The sequence below is a fragment of the Fulmarus glacialis genome, unplaced genomic scaffold, assembly GCF_000690835.1.
Source record: "Fulmarus glacialis isolate BGI_N327 unplaced genomic scaffold, ASM69083v1 scaffold239, whole genome shotgun sequence".
Lineage (NCBI taxonomy): Eukaryota > Metazoa > Chordata > Aves > Procellariiformes > Procellariidae > Fulmarus > Fulmarus glacialis.
This window is the reverse complement of record NW_009233617.1, coordinates 6,526-29,551: the sequence shown is the minus strand read 5'-3', so window position 1 is coordinate 29,551 and position 23,026 is coordinate 6,526. Positions and strand designations below refer to the sequence as shown.

Genomic DNA, 23,026 nt, shown 5'->3' with positions numbered 1-23,026 from the left:
GCTGGATGACAGAAAATCCCCATCCCGAGCAGGAGGAGAGATGTTTCGGACCCTGCATCCAAGCTTTCCCCGTGCGAGTGGGACCTGGCAGCCGTGCAACTCCGGCTGGAAGCGTTGCTTTGGCAGCTCCTACCCTCAACAAATTACCAGCTCTGCGGAAAGCAGCAAGTAATGAGGAGTTACAAGGTAAGAGCAAGCGTGTTTTCTCTAATAGCATTTTTGTATGTATTGGACTGCTGGAAGGAAAACTGGAGGGCAGTGGTGGTTGATAGGAGTTGTATTTTACAAGCCCCTAACACTTCTCCTGCATAGAATGAATCTCCTATTTAACTATTTAAGTGTGCAGCAGGAAAAGGAAACCAGGGTTTTTACCAGGGATATTATTTTAGCTCTGCTGGTTCCTCAAATTATAAATTCTTGTGGGCAAGCGTTACCTTTGTTTTATAGAGACCTGAGTGCACTTGGCACTGTTAATAATAGTCCAGTAAGTATTTACTTAAGGCTTCCCTATTCACATTTAACAAATACAGGATAACCTTATAATAAAACACCCAGTAATTTATTACAGAAGTTCCACAGTAAAAGATAATTTAGTATTCAAGAATTCAAAGCACTCTATTAACAAATATACATTGCTCCAGAGATGTAACCTCTCTTTAGCCTGAACTGTACAAATACTAAGAATAGAACTTTAGTATTTCTTTTACAACTTTATGTTTTGGTCCTGTTTCTTAACAGTCTTTTGATGAGACAAAAGAAATTTGTAAAGTAGATTGTTTAACCTCTTGAGCTGTTCGGGGAAAGTGTTTTTGGGGGAAGTTTTCCTTTAGCATTTCGCTCTGGCGTCTTCATACGTCTCCTAGTGTCTTTGCAGCCGATGGTAATCACTGAAATCTGCCCTAGTGCAGAAGTTTTGACGTTGTCGTCTGAATTTCATGCGGTATACACAGCTAACCACCAAGGAAATCTGCAACACTGCCCATCCTATAATGCAAAGCTATCCCCGGGAGTGAGCGGTGTAGGAAGCCTCTCTTCCCATGCATGCGTCACGAGATGGCACTATAGGACAGGGTCCTCCCTGTCCTCACATTAAAATTTGGTGGACAGAAAATCCGCTGCAGGGAGGCAGAAAGGAGCATTGGGGTGACCCACGTGTGGGTGAGTTGGAGACCCAGCAAGTCAGAGCAACCTCATCTCAGACCCAAGAAATCTTCTTATCTGCTAGGGGTTCAGGGCTTTGCCGCCTTGGTGACAGCAGCAGCTTCACATCTCAGACCCAAGAAATCTTCTTATCTGCTGGGGGTTCAGGGCTTTGCTGCCTTGGTGACAGCAGCAGCTTCACGTGGAAGCACTGCAGAAGCTCAGCGTGCTTTGAGGGAAATAGAATTAATGTTCTGGAGAAATGGGGTCCAGCTCAGAGATGGCTTTGTGCTGACTAGCAAGTTGAAGCTCCAGCAACGGAAGCAGAAGGATCCAGAGTACATGAGCTTTGCCCGTGTACCCTGTTCTATTACACTCAAAAAGTGAGTTACACTCAAAAATGCTGTGAAATAAAAATGACAAAAATCAGTACTTGTTGCAGCTGCCAGAAAATGACCATTTGGGAACATTTTCTGTTCAATGTCCTACATTTCAGTTGCCTCCTTCCTGGCTGCATCTTTCTAGCCAGGCGATCTGTGTTTCCTCTACTTCTTGCATTGTCCTTCATGCTAAACAGGGCGTGTTCCAGAGCGCGAGCCATTGGGCTTGCTTCTTACCCATCCTGTGGGTTAGTTAACAAATAAAAAGCAAATCCTGGGCTAGCTGAAAGCCTGCCAGGTAGTTCACAGCAGGTGCCTTTTCTCCAGCCTGCATGGTAAATACAAATAGGATGTTCTTCTCACCCCATCGCTGCTCAGGATTTCAGTCCTCTCTCCCTTTCCATTGCTATTATCTGTTACGCTTAGAGGTTTTTCTATAGGTATGTCCCTGGGTTGAGGTCCTGTGCTTTCTCAGTAGATCCTGTGCTCTCCAGAGAAGGCTCACAGGATGCAGAAGTGTTATCGACTTTGAACTTTGAGACAATCCTGGCGGTTTCCTGTGTGATCTCAAAATGTTTGAGCTGCTGTCTCCCTCCTGAGCGCTGCTTGAGTGTGCTTGTGTCAGTCGGGCTGTTCCTGCTCCTCGTGCTCTCCTCCAGGACGTCCTTTGTCGTGGAGCTGCTGTCGGTAGGGTTGCCTTCTGCATCAGACTCGGTTGCCACGTTGGCTAGTGTGGTAGTCCTCAAGGGCAGATTGGAAGATTTAGGAATGACTGGTTTCGTTTTTGCCTGTGTTCGAATGTATTTGACAGGCTGTCGGCTGAAATGGCATCTGGGCTGGGTCCCTAGGACCGTGTCCGAATCACTGTCTGTCTTTTCCTGCACAGAGTCCTCCAGGTCCTCCAGCTCAGAGCCAATACTTGTATTCATCTCTGAACAAAAAATTAGACAGTTATCTTAGAACAGTGAGACACGGTTACTAGGACAAACAATTTTGGCTGATTACTTCTTTTGCTGTTAGAAAGGACACCGAAATCCCTCCTGCGTTAACAGGCTAAAACACCTCCCTCTAGCAGCTTCATTAATGAGGAGCAATGGCAAGGTATGCATTTGAAAGAGGTATATGAATCGGGTTTATATTCTTAAAGCTGTCCTCGATGCATTAAAGCCAGGAGAGCTGGCAGAGGTGACTGTGGGCTTGAGAGCTGAGGCAGCAGCAGGGAAAAGCCCTTCCTGAGAAGAGCAAAAAATGTGCTTGTGATTTCACGTGAGCTACGTGGCGGTTGCTCTGCAGTAGGTTATCTGCACAAAGACTGAGCAGCGATGCTGAAGAGGGCCCAGCTATGCTTTCTCTGCTGTGTCACGTAGAGGCAGACAGGCAGGAGGTGTGAAAACGCGATACAAAACGACCTATAACAGCATTACAATCACCACTTCATTTACCTAGGGCATCCGCGCTTAAGGGACTGTGGGTTCCCTCCAGAGTCAGCTCATTGATGGCTTCCCTGGAAGACGAGTTATCAGACACACAGTCCACATTTAAACCATGCTTGGAGGAGAAATTCTGTTGGAAAAAGCCATGAGTGTTTATACAGGACTCTTATTTGACATGAAGGTACTGCCAATTCCCACCTCACCCCAAATGCTGTTAGAGGAGGCAACCACTTGAGCTGAAAATGCCTTGATTTCTCTTAGATTATCTGTAACGCTTGGGGGAACGGGGAGGGAGCTTGCAGTAGGTCACAGGGCAGGGCCATGTGAGAAAATTATGGTTCAAGACCTGCCAACTCCAGCATCTGTGCCGCAACTGCCACAAAATTCGCCCCAGAAAGCAGCTGCTGCTTTCTGCCGAGCAGCAGTGTGCTGAGACCAATTCATGTGTCCCGCGGAACACTGAAGTAGCCCGTTTTGGAACAAAAAGGGGAAACATCAGAAACCGAGCCATTAACTGTAGCGCAGTAATTATGGTCGAATGCAAATGGGAGGATGAGTGAAGGACACGGGAGTGCCTGGGAGTCGTAGTTGGTATGGAACCAGTGTGAGTTGCACAAGGAGCAGGTCACCTGGGCAGGGGCTCCAGAGGTCGGTTTTATTAATGGCAAAATGAGAGTGCCCTTAGAAGCAACTCCCCTTTTTAAAGGTTTGTGACACCTTCTGGGGAATTCAGTCACGCTGCAGAAGCAGGTAAAAATGGCTTTGAAAATAGCCAAAGGCAATAGTTGTGTGTATCTCAAAGTGCTTTCTGTGAAGGTTTATTAATCCTGTGAAGGATTTCTGCCCACAAGAAGTGAATTGTGTCTACCTTGGTGATTTTATTTCAACTGTAATCATAGTTACTCTAATTTCTGCTTCCTCAGTGAGCTGGACCTGTAGAGAAGGCAGCATTACTGCATGTCAGACATGGATATTGTCACTGCAGACACACTGTCTTGTACGTAAGCACCCATGACTCAAAAGCAGGAGGCAGATAGTCCCCGAACCTGGATCCCACTCCCTTTGGCTTAAGTTTAGGAAAGTCATTTCCTCTTTCTTGCTCATCAAACCAGCTGTGAAAAGGAAAAAAACCACCACGTCCCAGCTTAGGCATGCTATGCCCATTTGTGTTTTTAAAGTGCTGTGAAATAGGTTGTGAAATATTGTGAGGAAAGAGCCGTGGAGCTTGGGAAGAACGCAGAACACTCAATAGTAGTTGGGGGGGGGGAAACAGGGTCCGTGGCCACTGCTCAGGGATGCAGCAGAGCCCTGTAGGGCTGTACCAGGGAATGTGCTGGGTCTTAAGTGCACATAGCTGCTTCCAAAGTTGTAGAGCTGTTTACAGAGAGAAACAGCAGTGTCCTAAGCAATTTAGTATGGAGACCCCCACAATTTTTCAGAATGACTGGAATCTAAAACATGGAGCAAAACCACCGTCCAGAGTGGTCTGAGAAGCTGCTGAGTGATCTGTAGCTTATAATTTTTCTCCTGGTTCTCCTACTCCACGTGCAACAGACTCTCTGCTCCTTCCTCTTGAATAACCCTCTGATAGCAAACGGTTTTGTTATCCGTGAAAAAAGTTCTCTTTAATTGCTAGTCCACCCTCCTGTCTCTACAGCAGGGTCAGTAAGCCCAGCTCAGTGTCTGGGAGCTCTACCTCTAGAGTTATATTCTGGATTGTGTTTGGCCTCTGAGGTCCTTCGTCCTTTTCTGTCGATGCTTCTTGCGAAGGATTTTCACATCCAAGGGATAAGGATGAAGGCAGGTCATCCATCCCAAACACCCTTTCGTAGTTCTGAATGAGAAACTCCACAATCTGGGCTTGATACCCAGAGTCAACAAGGCATGACATTGAGACATCGCTCCCTGAGCCTGGCCGGATCAGAGTTGGCCCAAATACTATGCCCAGGTTGTTTGGGGACATCTTGTTCTCTTCGTATTTCTCTGCCACCCTGGGGAAGGGAAACAGGACTGTTAGGGGCTTCCCAGCTCTCAACCCGAATGCACTGAGTACACAGATGGAATGCACCAAAACCCCCGTTTCCTAGTAGAGAGTGAAACCCCATCTTTTACGGGGAGCAGAGCTCTGGTCTGTGCAGGGAAACTCCGGAAAAAAATCTCAGAAGTTGCCTGGATCTGTCTGGATGGTGCAGCCCTGATGAGAGTGGCTGTTTCTTGTGACCTGCGTTCAGAGCTGGGTGAAAGGGGCTTGATTCATCTTATTCCTTGACCTCTTGCTCTGCACTTTAACTATGAAGCATTACCAGTGAGGACCTTCTGGTCCTTCTCGGTCATTAAGACCGTCCCCTAATTGCTGCGAGATGGTCCTTTCCATGAATTAATTTTTTTACCCTCCTCACGACTGCCTGCTCAGCTCTAGATGAGCCCTCTCCCAGGTCAAGGAAGCCCAGACGCTTTTCTCATACCCATGTGGTGCTGAGCTAGCCGCTCCTCTGGCAGCGAGGTCTCAACAGGGATCTCCTGTGGTCGGACCTGACACTAACCAGCATGACAACCAGCACGCTCCTCACCTGTACAAGTGTGCGATAAGGTGCCGCAGAGTGTTGTAGTTGCTTCCAGGCAATTTGCTCAGCAAGTCCTTCATGCTCTGGATGGGATCGGAAGGGAAGCCTGCACAGTCCAACTTTTCCTCCCCAGGTTTTTGGAAATCTTTGGCAAGGGCAATGAGATCGTTATAGAGCTGGGACAGCAGCACCGGTGCCGAAAGCTGCAGCAAAAGAGGGGAGGAAAACAGCATGTTACTTCATCCTGTTGGTCTGGCACCGAGGAATGCGGTCGGCTGAGATCTGCCCTCCCGGTGGAGATTTGGTACCCACTTCCTTCAGGAAATGCTTCAGGACCCCAGTGATGTCGTGGGGGGAGTGCTCGGAGAGCTCCACCAGGCTCCGTCCGTTCTCGAATGCCTGGCACAGCTTTTCCACCCGGGCTTTGGAACCACTTATCCGATAGATCCCCTGCATGGTTAAGAGGGGGAGAGGTCAGGAGTTTTGGATGCAGAGCAGAGAAGACTGAAGCAAGAATAACTGACTACTCACCTGCACCCCGAGGGCACGAGCTTCAATTTCAGAGGTGCATTTCACCACTATGAAGGGAACTTCTTCTGGGAAATCTCGAGGAACCTGCGTGAAGTCAATGCCAAAAAGAGGTACTCGGTTGGGCAACTTCTTGTGGCCGCAGGTGATGAGCAGATTCTCGAGACACTTCTTGTGGCAGGCCAGGCAGCACTGAAATGGCAGAACCGCCCCGAGTTACGGTCTGGTTGTGGTCCAGCACTGCAGCAGTGGCTGAACTTGGAGGACTTCTCCTGTTCCCTCAACCACCAAAGTCCCACCAACCCCAAGAGGGTTGTTTCAGGCAAGTGGCAGCTGGTGGCTTAATCAAGGACAGAAAAACATGCCTTGTGTAACGCGGAGGAAGAAAAAGCACAGAACTTTGCAGAGGGGGCCCCTTATTCCTTGCAGACCTTCAGCGAGACGATGGTCGCCCCAGTCTCCCATGCAAGGCATCTGTAATGCCATCTTCTAGCCCTCACCTCCTCGCACTCGAAGCCGCTGACCATAAAGGTGTCGCATTCCCTGCACTTGGATGGTCCCCGCAGTTTCCGGAGCCGGTGGGTCTGTGCTGCGCTGGAGAGGAGGATGTTCTTAAACTGCTGCTGGGATGTACCGTTTTCTGCGGAAACAGCATTAAAGCATGAAGAGGAACCGATACATAAGCACGGTTTCCACCTCGTGAGTCAAATGTGTGGCTCACCATTTTCAAAAGTTTGCAAGGAATCTCTCTCTTCAAAATCATCTGAGGAGGACATGGTGCCGGTGGATGGGGCTTTCAACAATTTCCTATTAGAGTTTCCTTGAGAAGAGAGAAAATAGAAACAGCTGTTCTCGTCCTCATGATGCGCAAAGTGGGTCAGTGTAGACTTTATTCCCACTTTAGGCTTTTGGGCAATATTAGGCAAGAATTTCTGTGGCTCTCACCTGGGCTAGAATTGGGAGAGTCCAGGGATCGGGATTCACAGCTCCCACCGAGGCTTTCTGTGTCACTGCAGAGGGATTTGTTTGCACCTGCGGGAGGTGGATACAGTGACAGACCATCCCGAGCGCTTTTGGGATACTTCAGCACGGGGTTGAAGTCCAAACCAAACTCCCAAGAAAATCCATAAATACTTGTCAATATTTTCTCCCAGTCTGACCAAAGCCTTAAGCACTGCCCTAAGAATTTGAGAACCTCTCCCACCTCATTGGCTACTAATGTAAATTAAACTACAGTGACTCGAGAGAAAATTGGGTCGTCTTTATTAAATTCAACCTACTCTGTTCACCGTTTGTGGAGAACTGCTTTCTGGATGTATCTTCTGGAGTGCTCGCATCCTTTGCTGCGGAAGAGGGTCCGGTGTAATGCAATGCCATCTTCTTTTTGCTGCTGGGAGGGGACCTGAGGAGGGGTTGCAAACAATTTTCCAGCAGTGAAGAATAACGGACAATATTGCATCACAGAGGTGCCTTACGGGTGCCTGAGACAAAGCATCTTGTTTCAGGCAGCTTACAGGTGTGAAATGAGTTTTCAAGGAGACTATAATAAACACTTGCACAAAACTAGGAAAACAAAACAAATTTGTTCAATATCATTTCACCTTTTCTATCCGCAGGCAAAATTTAGAAATCAAACAGCACCCACGTGAGAAAAGAGCGATCCAAATCTTTGGCAAATGATAGAAATAACTGAAGGGACGTGGTACAAAACTGCTGCCCTGCTCTTACTGGTGTTGGTCCTGTGCTCAGCAGAAGGAACCAAGCACATCTCTAGAGATCTGTTCTTCGTTAGCAGAGCTCCGCAGGGAGAAAAGATCCTAACATCTGAGGCTGTGGGCTTTTCTGTAATTAGCAATCACAATGCTGCAGCTTTGCTAATGACTTTATAAATGTGTTTTAAACATTTTTTTGTTCTGTGCACTATATATTTTTGACCTTTCAGCTAGGATATAAGTTTTCCACTTTTTTTTTTACCTCTGCCCTCCAGAAGCGAGTGGCTCGAATTCAAACACTTCCATATGAATGTCTTTCTTCTGCAGAGCCTGAATGAATTCCAGGTATTTCTCGCCTGCTTTGTATGGCTTGCAGACCTCGGACAGGTACTGGTATCCCACTGGAATCTGTTCTGACTGAGTCTGCCGCTGCTTGAACATCCTTAAAGTGACCTTATGGGGGAAAGAAAACAAAAAAAACCCATTGCTAGTCAAAGCCCAGGTGCTTTTTCCTCCCTTGGATCGTGCAGTCATTCAGCAGTCTTCAGTTTTTTGTTACCCAAACTCAGTTACCTGCACTTCTGCTTATTGATAGTTCTACTTAACAGGTTGGATAAAAAATTTGTCACTGTTTCTTGTTCTAGGATTTTTTCCCCCTAGACTTCTTCTATGATATCTGTGTCCTCAAAGCAGTAGTAGTTGAAAATGTGATTATATATCTGAGATTTTTTTTGGTAGCAGGTTGGTAGCAAAGCAATGTCCAGAGCACTCCCCTAATTTCAACTGCTTGAGAATGGTCAGTTATAGGGTGGTTCAACAGTGAAATGGTGAAGAGCCTAGAGGTCTTAGCCCTGAAACGAGGATTAGAGGAGAAATTATAAGACTACACATACCCACGTCAGCACCTCATCCCCTTGGTAAATGAGCTTCCGAATATGGGAGACAATCCGTGCTCGTACTTTCTCCAGTTCTTGTCGTCGAAAGTTGGCATCGCTGATGCACATCTTGTACAAAGCTTCTGTTTCCTGAACCTGTGCGCGATCAGAAATGGAGCAAAGGAGGAGAAAGTCACCAGGATGGGTGGGAAGATGCCGTAACGCGGCGCCTGGGGTGGCTGGGAATACCAGCAGCCTGAGCTGAAGTCATCACCTTGGCTTGTGCCTCCTCGCAAGAACGACGTCGCTTCTCCAGCTGCTTGTTGGTGCTGCCAGGGTTGGTGATGGCCGTGCTCTGGTATTCGTCCTCCGCCTTGGCACTCAAGTGCTTTGCTTTCTCCAGCTCCTCGCAGCGCTGAATGTATTGAAGGCGGGACTTGCGCAGGGAGGACAAGGATTCATTCTCGAATAGGAAAAGGAACAGGTTTAGGAAGCCCAGCGAGGCAGTGGGAGGAACAAGTCACAGCAGTACTCTGCTTATAAGGAAAGCGCCTGTCTCTTGGTTCAAATGGCTATTATTGTTCAAATGGCTATTATTGTTACAATGGACATCAGTACGCTCCCTCCCTCCCTCTCCTCCCAGAGTTCAGGGGCTCCAAGGGAGCCCCTGGGTTTCCTCTACAGCTGAATGAGACCCGGCTGTCCTGGATCATGTCCTGCAAGGTGCCCAGGAGCATCTTCCTCCCCAGCAGGAAACCCTGGAGAAAAGTGCTGATGGTGAAGTGCTAGCAGCGTGGGTGCAGCTGGGTTTTGGCAGGGGGGTCGCAGGCACAGAGCCTGCCTTTGCAGGGGATCCCTCTCTGCTGAAGACAGCCTTGTGCCAGCGTGTGCAAACCCAAACTGCGTCCTCACTCTGCTAGCCTCTGCGGTGGGCAGGAGGTGATGGGATCTAGCAGGTAGCACAGGCAGTATGCCGCTAGCACTCACCCCTTGTACTCTTTAAAAAGGTACTTTTATTCAATAGCAGGATGCGTATTACTTTATTTAGTTACTGCTTGTTCATAAACATTTGTCTTCAGTGTTTTGAGCTGTGACTGCCATAAAGGTCAGGCCCATCTATCAGGCTCTTACCATTCTCTTTTGCTCCTTTGTCCACTGATCTTTGAATTCTTTCCTCCATTTCTCAATTTCATTCTTCTTGGCTGATAGAGGCTGCAGAGGAATAATAGTTAGGATGGCGACAGTTCCTCATGAGGCAGGAAAAAGTATCTGACAGATGGGGGCAGGACATTAGAAAGCAAGCCTTGCAAGATGCCTCTTTTTCCCTTAAAATTGGTGCGCATCTCCTTCCCTCAGACCAGGATAAATCACTTCTGTTAGGTCTCTGTGATGGTCCTGTCTAATCGTTCAGCAAAGTTGGCTAGCCCACGCAGAAATGCAGTACCTGGTAGAATTCCTTCTGCTGGAGCAATCCTGCAGTCTCACTAGCTGAATTTCCAACCTTTATGTCATGTTCCAGCACCATTGCATAGAGTGCCCGAAGAGGCATGTTGTGCTGCAGAAACCAAAAAAGCAAATATAAAATGATGGATAATCACTGCAGCTTTCCTAAATTTAAGAGCTTTTGGTAACTATGACCAAGATCTATTACAGAAAAGCGAGAATGTCTACACTGGTTAAATGATGGGGAGGGTATTTCAGACAACACAGCGGGATGCTGGAAACAGAAGAGCTTTTATGCTGGGCAGTATTGTTCTGACTCCTTGCCAGTTCATCCTTCTATCTAATTTTCCAAACAGTCACTCTGTGTTACAAGCCCATAGAAGAAAAAAGGAACTGTTCCAATACTGAGAGTGTTAGGAAGGTTTTTGGAGGCGTATTTGCTTAAGCCGGACTCTACAAGCAGTTCATGTGTGCAGGCAGCCTCACGTTTGCTCCTCCTCCGAAGGCAGGAGCAGTGAAGCAGGAACATCGCAAGGACCATTACCTGTTGGAAGATGGCATTTCGTCCCGATTCTGCTATCTTCACCATCCCTTTGGCAAACTCTGTCTCTGTAAAAGGGCAGAGTGGATTAGACACCAGATTCACGGTCGCAGAGGTGGGTTTGTCAAAGCCAGAGGTCATTCCAGTCAATTAGGATCATTCAGGGAAGAAGAAATTCTGACTCCATGTCTTTATCTTCAGGCAAAAGCAGTTAAAGGGGTTGGTGGTTGTCCAGTTTCTCACTGGTATGCTTTTGCTTACAACTGTGTGTTCTTGGCTATGATTTAAAAAAAAAAAGCTATAGAAAAGCATACGGACGCCCAGCTGATTCTGTGCACAGACTCACCGTAGCTCAGACGTTTTTCAATCCAGCTGAGAAGCTCTTTGACGTATTTACACCACATTTTGGCATATTCGAGGGCTGCGTCGATGCCACCTTCACATTTTATCAGCATTTCGTCTGCCTCCTGAACTGCAACAGAATAAATCCAGGTTCAGAACGGCTCTGGCTGATGGGCAGGGGCTCCCCCAGGAGTGGCAAAATTGGAGTCTCAAGAGTTGGTGCTGCGAAATACTCGGATAACAGCCATAAAAAAAGGTCTTTCACTGAACAATGTCATTATGGTCTACTTCACGGTCACCCCATGCAGTCCTGCCCGTGGAACCACACAAGTTCCAGGTAATTTAGACACGTATATTCCTCTGCCCTCCACCTTTAATTAAATATTTTTATTTAATTTGTTTTGAAATCCGAAAGCGAAGGACCTAATGGGTTACTGGGGAGTTGCAGGAAGGATTCTTGTTCCTTGGTGGAACCTAATACAGATTCATCACATTGCAGTGAGCAAATCTAAACACATTTCAAGCTGAAATCTGTGAGAAAGCAACTTAGAAATTTTTTTTTTTGCTTCATAGGGACACTGTATATGAAGAAAAAACAATTTTATGTTGTATTTTATGATGCCAGTGACAAGTATAGAGCTGCTGAGAACCCTCCCAAGTGGACAACAAAGTGCTTCAGAGTATCCCAAGTTTCACTGTGGGTAGATCCTTACAGTGCTTAAAACCGTCAGACCTTTGGGAATTGATGTCTCAGTATTTAGAAATCTAGACCTCGTGAGAAGCTCCTTAACGAGATGTTAATGGATGAACAGGGGAAGATCTATGTGCTGGAGGAAGCAGCGGGACTACTGAGCTCAAACAGGAATCCGCATCCTTGCTGGCTGTCAGCCCAAGCTCAGCCTGAGACTGATGCCAGCAGAGACACCGGCATAATTCATCCGTGTCGTTAGGAGGCTGCCAGGACCGTTGCCAGGTGATTGACTAAGTGTTCTCATGTCACCTCTTTGATTTTTAATTAGCAATGTTACCTGTTAGGTCTGCCTGCGCTTGCTTCTCTGAACTGGTTTTGCTCTTGCAGAAACTTTCACTCAGCTATGGGGGGGGAAAGAAAAAAAGAGGAAAACGGTGAAGGAAAATGAGTATTCAGAAATCTGGAGGATTTTTCAAAAAGGCCAGCTAGAGTGCTGCTTCTGCTTAGCTAAGCAACCCAGTGCAGTTAAAACAGTAGCCTGAGATTTGACGAGGGAAGGTAGCATGGTATAAAAGTCTACCACAAACAGAAACACGGAGGAAACGCATCACGAAGGCAGAGATTAAGGCTGGAAAAGGGCTGCAAGACTGAATACTGGCAGCTCTTATTTTACTATAAATCACAAGATATTTGATTTTTATTTTTAAGTTTAGCTCACGGGATAATATGATTACATAAGAACAGTCGCTGTCAGAGAAAAATTAAGTTCCTAGCCCCTTTGTTTATACAGAAAAGCATGAAATGAGGCTGATTATCCCCAAAAGTCCCATACTGCCCAAAGCAAGCAAAAACCACTAAGTTCTATTTTGAAGGACTTCTGTTTCTTAAGGCCAAAATTTTAGAGATTTTTGATGCATGACTTTCAAATGTATTTTGGGTTTGCTGTCTTGTTTGATCTTTTTCTTAGCATGCAGAACTTAAACCAGCAATTTGACATCTTGTTTTTCAGAAAAATATACATCCAAACAGTAAATACCTGAATGTTCCCACTAAATATTATCTGCTCTGTTACCACCTCCATCACTGTTATAACCAATGTTGTACAGTTCTTTTCTGTCTATTCAAGAAGGAGCTGTAACTATTTTTTTTTTTCAGTTGATCACTCAAAAAACAATTTTAATAACATAGAATTTAATAACATAGAATCATGCACTTTGGCAATGGACATCAATAATTTCTTTAATAAAATGGATCTCATTCTTTGCCTACCGGAACGACCTCTCTTTCTGTGGTCAGGTCTGTGTCGTCAGTGCTGTCAGCATCACCAATGAACATATCAACCGTCCTGTATAATGAAAAAAAAAAAAAAGGCAATTAAATAAACTGAGGTTGCAAAGACCCAGAAAACTAGTTCAGCCTCACTTCTCTACATACGCATTTCCAATTGAGATTTCTATGGCATCCAGGCTCCGGAATATCTCACTGTACCGCTTCCTGTTTTCAGGTGTCCTCTCTTGATTGTCCAGACCTGGAGTTGGAGAAGAAATCATTTCACTGAAGCGCCTGACCCAAAGCTCGCGGAGGTAGACAGGACGGTTTCTAGAGGTGCAGGGGAGCGTGACTGAGCCCTGCTGTCCTGCGCGGATTCACAGGGAAGTGACAAACTGCGATGGTCTGGCAAAGCACAGCAAGGTGAGGCCGAGGGTGAGATGGGATTCAAAAGAAAATGGATGATGGTAAATTCATCAAAAGAAAATTGGTAATGGTAAATTCATCAAGGTTCTTTGGGCAGAACCCCCAGAAAACGAGTCTGTGGGTGTCCAGGGGAGATATCTAAGCTGATTTTAGGGCTTGCAATCAGACCCAAGATCAGCTGTGAAAACCGCACGGAGGCCTTTATCGTAGCCACTCTGAGCTGAAGTCATGCCACTGTCCTTAGCTTGGTGCTGGCAGACCTGACGGATGCAGCGGCATGCCCTGCACCTTGACCAAACCCGCGCGCACGCTGCACAACGTGTGTCGGCAGAACCACGTGCATAGGAAGCAGCAGGCGTTCCTGCAGTCCGGTGGTGTGCGGGCTGGGCTGCGTTGCAGAAGTTGCCCGTTCCTTGCACATCACTTGTGTGTGTGTCGCAATGTTTTATGTGCAGGGACCATTTCTCAATATTATATGTGCTTATTTATGGTGATAATCTACGTTACAAAATCCTGCATCTCATTCAGTCCCCCAGCGGGTACGAATTATTGGGCATGCAAAATATAAAATAGGCTTGTCCCCGCTTGAGGGGCAATACGCTCCTGCCACGCATCCCTGTAAGGTCTGAACATATTCTGCCCGCAGTGGCACGTGTAGCAGGGTGGAGGGGAGCACATGCATTTTACATGGGGTGAGCGACGCTGTTAATCTCGCTTTCCACTCTGTCATGTGTTTGTCACTGAGGGCTGAAACTAAAATTGACTCAGGCTGAAAGTTGCTGCAAAAACAAAAAAAAAAAAAAAGGAATAAAGTTTTAAAATATTAAACTGGGCACAATTGGTAAAAACAAAAGAAAACTTCACTCTTCTTTGTCCTTTTGACATTCCAGGAAACAGGATGTGGTTGACCTAAATCTAGAGTTGCTTCACTGATAGTTGAGTTTTTGACAGTGAGCAGCAAGTACTTGCAAATGTCGCTCAAATGATGCTTGGTAGAAAAGTCAGTTTGTGTCTCATTTAGTTGTAGCTACTCCTGGGCCTTGTCTTAGTCCTGAAAAATCCAGGTTTTCAAAATCGAGGTTTTCAAGTCAGGTTTTGATTAGGAGCTGGCCCGCCGTTAAGCGAGGTGGCAGGCTATGTGAACAGCATCGCATCGTTGCTGACCCCAGACCTGCAGAGCCACGTTGCCTCTGGGAGAGGCCGATGACTCCGGAAAACTCCCAGCGCACAGGGGGAAGACCCGGCTACTGGGCACCTGCTGGAGGAGCAGTATGATCCCGATCATCTTCCACCCTTCCAGTCAAAATGGTGCAGAACAGCACAAGACTGGCGTCTCTATACTGGTAAAAAGGAAGACTGTGAGCATGTACATATGCATACGTATCTTTTTTTACTCTATGAAGACATCAGACAACGCAAAGAAAGGATTTGCAGAGAGAACATACAATTAAAAGAAAGACAGGGAAGTATTAGGGATTTTCTTCCACAAAGCTCCTCGTTTGGTGTCAAACGAGAGCGCTCTCTGACAATTGTATAGTTACAGTGTCCAAGTTGTGAACATCAACCTATCATCAGCTTAAAAATAGAAATTACTGTGAAGAAGGCCTGGGTGGGACACCAAAGCCACACTGCCACTCGCAATCAGCGCTGAGCAGCATGGGCCAGATGCTGCGTTCTCTTCTGCATCAAGAAATGAGCTGGGAACGCTCCTAGCTTACTTGCCTTTGCTGAGCAAATAATTAAGAGTTATGCTGGCCTTGTTCTTTAAAAGTTTTCTGAACGTTTTACTCCGAAGTGGAATGAGACACTGAAAACGTGTGGAGACACACTTGGTTTTTTACCATAAACCACTGAGGTCTGAAGGAACTGCAAGGAATCGCTCAGAATGGCCTGCCACGCCTGGGGGACCTGGGGAAGGGATTTAAAAGCACCAACGATGCTAAGAGAGAACTGCAAACTGTACCCAGCCCCTGTCCTGCTTAATCATGATAAATCAACAGGCAGTTTACCAAACGTCTCATTCTGGTTATTCTGCAAGAGACACAAATTGTTCACAATCCAAGACGTAACAAATCCAAGGCATGCTAATTTAATTTGAATCCTAACTACTCTTGTTACTTTGAGCAGACGGACATCTTTAATTTCTCTTGTTTACCACTCGCAGAGGATTGTATAACAGGAAGAAGTGACTCAACTTGAGCAGCGCTGGTGATGGGCAAAATGAAACATTCTGCTTTTGAAAGCCGCTATTGTGAAGTGCCGTAAGATAAGCAAGAACCTCGGGTTCTCACAGGTCTTTTGCTTCATCTCAGTAAGATAATATTATATGTAATACTAGAAAAGCAGGAAGGTGGAAAAATTGAACATAAAAAGTTCCCCTAGCCTTTGCTGCAGCTGACATTGTTAGCTGCATTCTCACAAGTTTAAACATGTGCTTCCCCATACGCAGCCCCTTTGTCATTCAGGAGCAGCACCAATTTGTCCCATCTATTTGAAATCTTTCGAATGGCTTTTTGGCGTGTGCAGGTCTGGGCCAAACGATTCACGTGCCTCATACATATCTCATCAAGGAAATGAATTGCCTCGAATGTATTGCTCTTCATCGTCACAGCTGACCTCAGCCAGCCATCTGTTGGACACCTTCAAGATGTCCCTTCCTGATGAACCGTGCACTCCTGATTGCCCACTTGCTAAATACATAAACATCTGTATACGTTTTCCTGTACTGAAAGGAAAATGGAACCCTTGTGCCTGGCAGGCTTGCAGGGGCTCCCATAAATATCCATAATTCATCTTTCTAATCCTGATGAAAGCCCTTTGCCTTGTCCAGTGAGGATTAGGTAGCAGAGCATCTGCTGCAGTGCTGGGATGTGGGACCCCAGGCCTGGAAGAGACGCTGGCTCAGTCCTTTGTCCATTCACTACGACTCTGCAGCCTTATTTACAAATGGACGCTTCAATTTAAAACCAGTTGTCTTACTGGACACCCCAATGACAACTGGAAGGCTGATCTAGAAACTAACTCTTCTGGAGATTAAAAACCATGTTTCTTGAGGGACAGGGTATCCTTATTCTTCTTATCCTAGCCAATTCCAGCAGAAACCTCTTTCAGCATTGGCACTAGACCTTCATCCTGAAGGAAAGCATCTCTGCATGGCTAATGCTCGCCAGCTGTCGTGCGAAGTTCTGCCCCATCCTTGGATGGACAAGACTGTTCTCATCTGCATCGTCTACCTTCTGTCTTTTGCCGTCGTTACGGGGAGAGCAAGCTCCCACAGTGGGGGGTGTGCAGAGCGTTGAGGATATTTTTAGCAGGAGAAGCTCTTGTTCTGCCGATCAGCAGAAGCATCACTTCCCTTTCAGCCGCCGTTACCGTGAAATGAGGTAAATGTCTAAAACCCTAATTCAGCGTGCCACCGTTGCCTCGGTATTACAAGCCTGTTCCTGGTAGCACCTTCCTCTTCTCTGTGCTCAGTCTTGCACTTTGCAACACAACATCTGAATTTTTCCACCGGGGCAAATCTCCCGTTTCTGCATAAAAGGACTCATGCTTCTTAGCAGCATCTGTGTAAAATCCCCTGCTTGCTAAGCCACAACGGTTCAAATCAAATTAGGCCAAATAAGTCTGAAAACTCTCAAATTGTCATCTGCCACTCCTGTGTGAAATCTTCCCTCTTTAACCAAAATATCCCTCAGTGAGACTACGGTTATGGCTAGCAGCGAAGGACGCTGCTCCGGCTGCCTAGATCAGCATCTCTGTCTATCTGAGGAATAAGAGTTTTGGAACAAAATAATAAATAATCCAAGTTCCTTGGTAACAGTTTTGCAAAACCAAGACCACTTCCCATCTGTCACTCTGATTTCTCATCATCTTTTCCTATTTCAGTGGAACAAAGGCCCTGGCAAAAACTGAATTTACAAATCGGCTAATTTTTGAGGAGGTTGGAACCTCTATCAAACAGTGCGATCACCCACAACTGGCAGGAAATACTAGCAAGGTCAGACGTCTTAAATAGCAGTATGTATTAATGAGGGGATTAATGAAACATGTCAGGCATGGGGAAAGGAGAATTTCCACTTAATACATCAATTCATTGAAAAAGGTGGTGTGCACGCTGCAAATGTTCCTCAGATGTCTGGCAGCAGAAACTGAGTGCTGGTGCATTAGTTTGCAAAAGAAAAATAAGGTGGTTGCCAGCTTTAGAGGAAAATATTAGTAAAACAGTCTTGTCTTGATAGATGGCAGCCCCCTGCAGTACTTAAAAAGCAAGGTTTATTAAGCAATTAAGTAAGAAAAGTACAACTACGTTAAATTTCTGGCTGCTTGTTTCTTCAATATTAAGAATAAGGAAATGTTAGTGATGGTAAGAAGAATTTAGCCTGGCAGTGAAGCACAGCAGATGCTTCCAGTACTGGAAAGCAGTAAAAGGACCTCCCAATTAGCAACAGAAGGCTGAATCTAGGACACTTACTGGCTAAAAATAAGACTGAACAAAATCATTTATGCCAGTCATTTTGGTTTTGCAAAAGAGCTGTCAAACCTCCTTAACAGATGAGATTTTGTTGATAAAAGGCACTCTGTGGATACGGCACACTTGGATTTCTCAAGGGCATTTGACTTTTACAGTCATGTCACATTCTGGGTGGCATTCTTGGTCGCGTATTAAAAACTGTTTCACTGACAAACCTAAAAATACATCTTGAATCAACATATGGGGTTGTTTCTAGAGGGAGCTCAGAAACAGATTCCTGCTTTTTTGGTGGGTTTATTAAATGATCAGACTTGTATCATCATCTCTCCTGGTAAAGTGCTTGATGAGACCAAGGTTGTAGGCCAAGAAGTAAGGCAGCTATTTATTACGGAGCCTTAAGTGGCCTCAGAAACAGTTATGCTTCCACTGTAGCATATAGCTGAACGTCCACAAATTAGGTGCAGATGTCATATTGCCAGGCTGGAAGTCTCTGCCCTGAAAAGCAGAGATGGGCACAATGGGTAGTTGCCTAACACGCAGTGCTGCGGAAAGAGGACCTCTGCAAGCTCTGGGTACGCACAAAAGGGGAACATCGAGCAGAAACAGGCTCTGCTTGTGCCTCCGCACGCAGTGCTTGATGATGAGCGCGTTAGATGTTAGTGTCTGTCAGTTCTGACAAGGGGTTGTGCAGACATTGCTGAAGACACAAAAGCGCTCTGTAGGGCAAGAGTGGGGAGAAAACTATTCTCACAGTTTCCAAACAAGCTCAGCTTATTCCGTTTATCAAAGACACTGAGACATCCTTTAACTCTCCTCATGTATGATCATGAGCTATAGAAATTCTGCTAATAGTTTTTCGATTTTCGTGACAAAGACATGACCGCTGCTGAAAGGCAAGCTGAAATAAAGAGTTTTCTAGCTACAAGGATAATGATGCATTTGAATGTGACAGCAGGGAAAGGACTAATGTTGCTTGCTGTGTTTCCTTGATTACAGAGACAGTGAAATTTTTTTTCACCTCTCTGAAGCGCCGGGGACTGGCCCCTGTTGAAGACGGGGCTCTGGCAGGAGGGATTTGTGCTCTCAGGTGGTACAGAGACCTCTTAGATGCTTGATCGGTAAGTGTTACTCCGATTCACACTGATTATGTTCATAATTAAGGTTGTCATCTTTGAGAACAAGGACTTACAGCAAATTTTTATCAGAGGGACTTGAGTTGGTGGTATGCAAGTACCAGCATTATGTACTTCCAATCTCTTAGGAGAAAATGCTGCACCTTTTGCCTCCTGAAAAAGGGGTTTGCACCCTTTCCTCTTACATAAATCAATGTCCGGTGCAAATGCATCAAATAATTTCATCTGTCAGAGAAAGACTTAGAGAACTGAACAGTTGGGGGGGATTTTCATGGAAACCCCAGTTAGAGGAACTTAGAGCTGTTTGCTAGCACCCATATTTCCTATGTGGCTCACAGGCTGATCTGCATCATATGTCACATCATGCCCCAAAAGCTTACATTACAAACAGTATAAAAGGTTGTTTCAAATGCTATCACATACCACTTGGTTCTGGGTCTCCCATGGCTGAATCTTCAGTGTTTTGGTCTGAAAGCAGCAGAATCCCAAATTACAGCTGAATTAAGTAAAACACAAATTCCTGGTCAGATCAGACGCGAAGAAATTATCCAGAGGCCCATGATAGCTGCATGTGAAGAAGACCTGCCTGAAATAACTGGCAGAAGTGCGGGTCGGTGAGTGTGGCTGCTGTAGCCAAATCTGCTTCCTGCAGACACGCTTCCGTGTAAGGAAACAGTGTGCAGCGTACATTTGTTTGATCATGCAATTTGCATAACTCAGATATGTCTTGGTAAATAGCAAAGAAGGGACCGTTTCTGAGTCCTCCTGGCTTCAGTGCTTGCAGCTATCGCAGCAGCCCCAGTTTTTCCACCTGGAGAGTTTTTTTTTTCCTAAGAAACACCCAAATACACTGAACAAACCACTGAGAAACTGCCAGCGGGGAGGGGAAAGGGCTGTCAGGTTAAAAGAGGGGACAGAAGAAAGGAAAGGATGAGCAGCTCGGGCAGGGATGGGCCAGCACTGGTCCTTGCCTGAGCCACCGTTCCTCTGCTCCCTTCGCCGGTGCGTAGGTGTAACGGAGCCTTCTCGGAGATCACAGCCCTTCTCGACTTTTGCTCAGCAAAACCGAAATCTAAACTTTTGAGGGTTTGTTTCTTAAATGAAAACAAGCACTGATTTTGTAAGTTTTTGATGAGCTAGGGAAAACGCTATCGCTTGCGTCAAGATGTTTTTCAGCCTGGGAGCATTCTCCAGATGGTGGGCTGGGGTGTCAGGCTTTAAATCCGACTACCCCTCGTGCTGTACAATACACTCCAAGCAATTGATTTACTGGCTGCAAGCATGTAGCTAGCGTTGCCGTCTTTAAAGTTGGTGAATTTTGCCTTCAGTTTAGGAATACTGGTGGTGATTTAATGATGAAATTGTGCTATGGGAAATAGAAAACATTTATTCAAAGATTATAGATCGAAGTGAGCAGAAACTGAAGTGAACTTTTTTCTTCTGCAAATATTAGAGAAACTGACAGCAAAGATGTGACAGTCAACAAACAAACTTGTGCTCAGCTGTGAAGCTATTGATTTTTCTTCACTGATTAATGAATAATTAAAAAAACTCCGCTTTCTTATGCAACCAAAAATACGCTTGTGGCCCTGGACTCCCAGAAAACACAGTTTCCCTTTCCTCGGCATTTGCTGGAGACTCAAGTAACGCCGCTAAATTTCTTCTGTGAAATTTCTCCCTGCGATTGCGCCACAGATTTCATGGCAGGCAAACCTACGGGCTCTTCTGTCCCACTAACTACAGCCAGACCCAAGTCAGAGTTTAGATTCAGCTGACCTTTCTATCATTACCACTTGCTTAATTAAAAAAAAATAATAACCCTAGAATCTCGGAGTTACAGCTTCAGTGTTGACTGTTTCAGGCTCAAGTGAATGTGGCGCGTGCGACGGTTTCTGCTCAGACTCTGGAGGTAACAGTTGACTTTTAGAAGAGCAGGAGACGTGGGATGCATCACCATGGCAAAGTGCTGCTGCAGGGGGTCAGCATGATGAGTTTCTCCTACCAAATCTTCCCTAACCTGTGTCTCGGTTTTGTATGTTCAATCGGTATAACTACAGGTACGTTTAGTGTAAGTGTAATTATCATATCCTGTGTGCAAAGTGCTTTATTTACAGGTAAGTGCTATAAAAAGTGTTTTTCTAGTGTAAAGGCATTTATAGCCAAAAGGATTGCAACATAGTACAGCAACACCCCTCCGATTAATTATATTTAAAAAAAAAAAGCTAATAAAAGCTAACACCAAGCAAGGGGTGTGGTTCCTTATTTACCAGAAACATAACTCAGGATCCCAATTCCCAGTCTCACCAGACTGTTTCCTAGACATTCTTGCTGAATGAGTATGTCCTTCTTCGGTTGGGGTTTTTTTGGGGGGTAAAAGTGGAGATGGCAAACCCCTAAACTTTCTTTTGCAGATCAGAGGCTCACAAAAGGGAAGTACAGGAATTCTTGAGAAGTGGCCCATCTTTCCACTTCCAAGGTAACACAGAGCCGTATACAGCGTAATAACGTGGTCCTCTAAGCAGAGGGAAGCTGTAGCAGCAGTCTCTCCCCTTGCCAGATCAGCACTGATCGTGGAGCAGAAAGCTGCTTCGGCTGCTCTCCTGGCACTGAGCTCCTCCAGCGCTGCCTGCAAACTCCTCCTGCGTTTCTAACAGGTGAACTTTTTTAATTACTGTTTTAGACCAAGCACAATGGCAAGTTACTGCAGACAATACACAGCAGCAGCCCCCTGTGAGGTCTCATTAAACTTCCTTTTACGTCACTACTGCTATTTTAAAAGGCAAATATATTTTCACGTCGGCGAGTCTTTTGAAGGCAGGGGAGGAAAGGAACCGGGAGTGAAAGCAGCGGTGTGGTTAATGCACTTTCCTTCCTTCCAGCTCCCCGTCAAGAGCCTCGTGCCAGTCCTGGCTCTGCTCTGGTGGGGACCATGCACAGAATATTGGGACGGGACATTCACTGCTTCCTCTTGAAGCTCATCTGACTCCCAAAACAAAGGCCAGGAACCACTGTGCCTTTCTTCTGAGGAGGCAGAGACTAGTTTTCAGGTGAGGATTTTCCACTAGATTTAAGTATATCTGAGCTCCCAAGACAATGTGCAAAACGGGGATAGAAAGAGCATTAAGGATTCATATTCAAACCATCAAACCAAGAAGGTCAGCGTGGCGTAGGACACTACCCTTACCTCCTAGAGGCTGTTAACAGTTTCTTAATTAGCGCGTAGCGCCTGCAGACCTCCAAGGGCTGTGTACATGAACTATCACAACCGTTCTGTGGGTCAGTCTAATTCCACCCCCGTGCCACGCCCTGACAAGCAAACACGTGAAAACGTTTTGTACCGGGTTATACAGGAATTCAGCCCTGAGAGAAGTCCTGATACACGCCTGCTCGCTCCAACAGACATAACCAAGCCAAGAACAGCTCCCCGGGGCCTCGCATTTCCGTTCTTTGGTTTCACCATCCGAACGCAATGTGTCTTTATTAGTGGAGAACAGACAGATAGGTGCGGTTTGCCAGCACAATTGCCAACCTAAACAGAAAGGCTCTCACATCTAAGCCTTTATCTTGCTTTCATGCATTTTAAAAGCACTGTCTTCCCTAACGATGGGATCTGGATACAAATAAGCCTTGCGATCACTGATTTCTGCTCAGCTTTGGTAGTGATGTGTGCTTTCCATGCACATGGACACCCGCGTGTGTCTGTGCTGAGCCCGATTGAAAGCTTTCCATCACCACTGAGCAGAGGGCAATAAGTACAGCACTCGTTAGGTTCTCTAAGGTTATGGATTTACCATTGATATTGGTGATAAGGGTGGCTACGGCAGGCTGGATGGCATCCCCGGTCAAAGCAGGATATGTGTTCAGGAAGGAGGAGATGGCTTGCAGTAAGTCTGCCAGTTTGGCTTCAACAGAAGCTGAAATAACTTCTCCTAAAATTAAGAAGGGGAAAAATTACAATTTTTTGGCATGCATAAACTCTCATCCTCACCTCTCCCAGGATTAGCACAATGGTACAGGTACCCGGCTGTTCCTAAATACTCAAGTTCTTCACGAAACAGCAAATAATAAACTCTGAAGA

At 45.8% G+C, this 23,026-nt stretch overlaps 1 protein-coding gene across 1 annotated transcript; it reads right to left on the bottom strand.

Moving 5' to 3' along the window:
* Nucleotides 1-1,954: 1,954 nt before the first annotated feature.
* On the bottom strand, nucleotides 1,955-19,393 carry GMIP (GEM interacting protein). Its single transcript, XM_009585359.1, has 21 exons — nucleotides 19,372-19,393; nucleotides 13,084-13,177; nucleotides 12,919-12,994; nucleotides 11,987-12,050; nucleotides 10,963-11,088; nucleotides 10,620-10,684; nucleotides 10,077-10,187; nucleotides 9,764-9,844; nucleotides 8,907-9,095; nucleotides 8,651-8,788; nucleotides 8,020-8,210; nucleotides 7,326-7,447; nucleotides 6,991-7,077; nucleotides 6,767-6,865; nucleotides 6,546-6,685; nucleotides 6,049-6,237; nucleotides 5,830-5,967; nucleotides 5,524-5,720; nucleotides 4,650-4,944; nucleotides 2,970-3,083; nucleotides 1,955-2,449 (listed from the first exon to the last, which is right to left on the bottom strand). Exons 1-21 carry the CDS (start codon nucleotides 19,391-19,393, stop codon nucleotides 1,955-1,957), a joined length of 3,033 nt encoding a protein of 1,010 aa, XP_009583654.1.
* Between the last annotated feature and the right edge of the window lie 3,633 nt (nucleotides 19,394-23,026).

Excerpts from the sequence above, each read along its gene's own strand:
- GMIP (XM_009585359.1), bottom strand. The coding sequence starts at position 19,393 with ATGGGAGACCCAGAACCAAGTG. Across the intron at positions 4,945-5,523 it reads CTTATCGCACACTTGTACAG|GGTGGCAGAGAAATACGAAG; the intron begins GTGAGGAGCGTG and ends TCCCTTCCCCAG. Across the intron at positions 2,450-2,969 it reads ACAGTCCCTTAAGCGCGGAT|ATGAATACAAGTATTGGCTC; the intron begins GCCCTAGGTAAA and ends TTTTGTTCAGAG.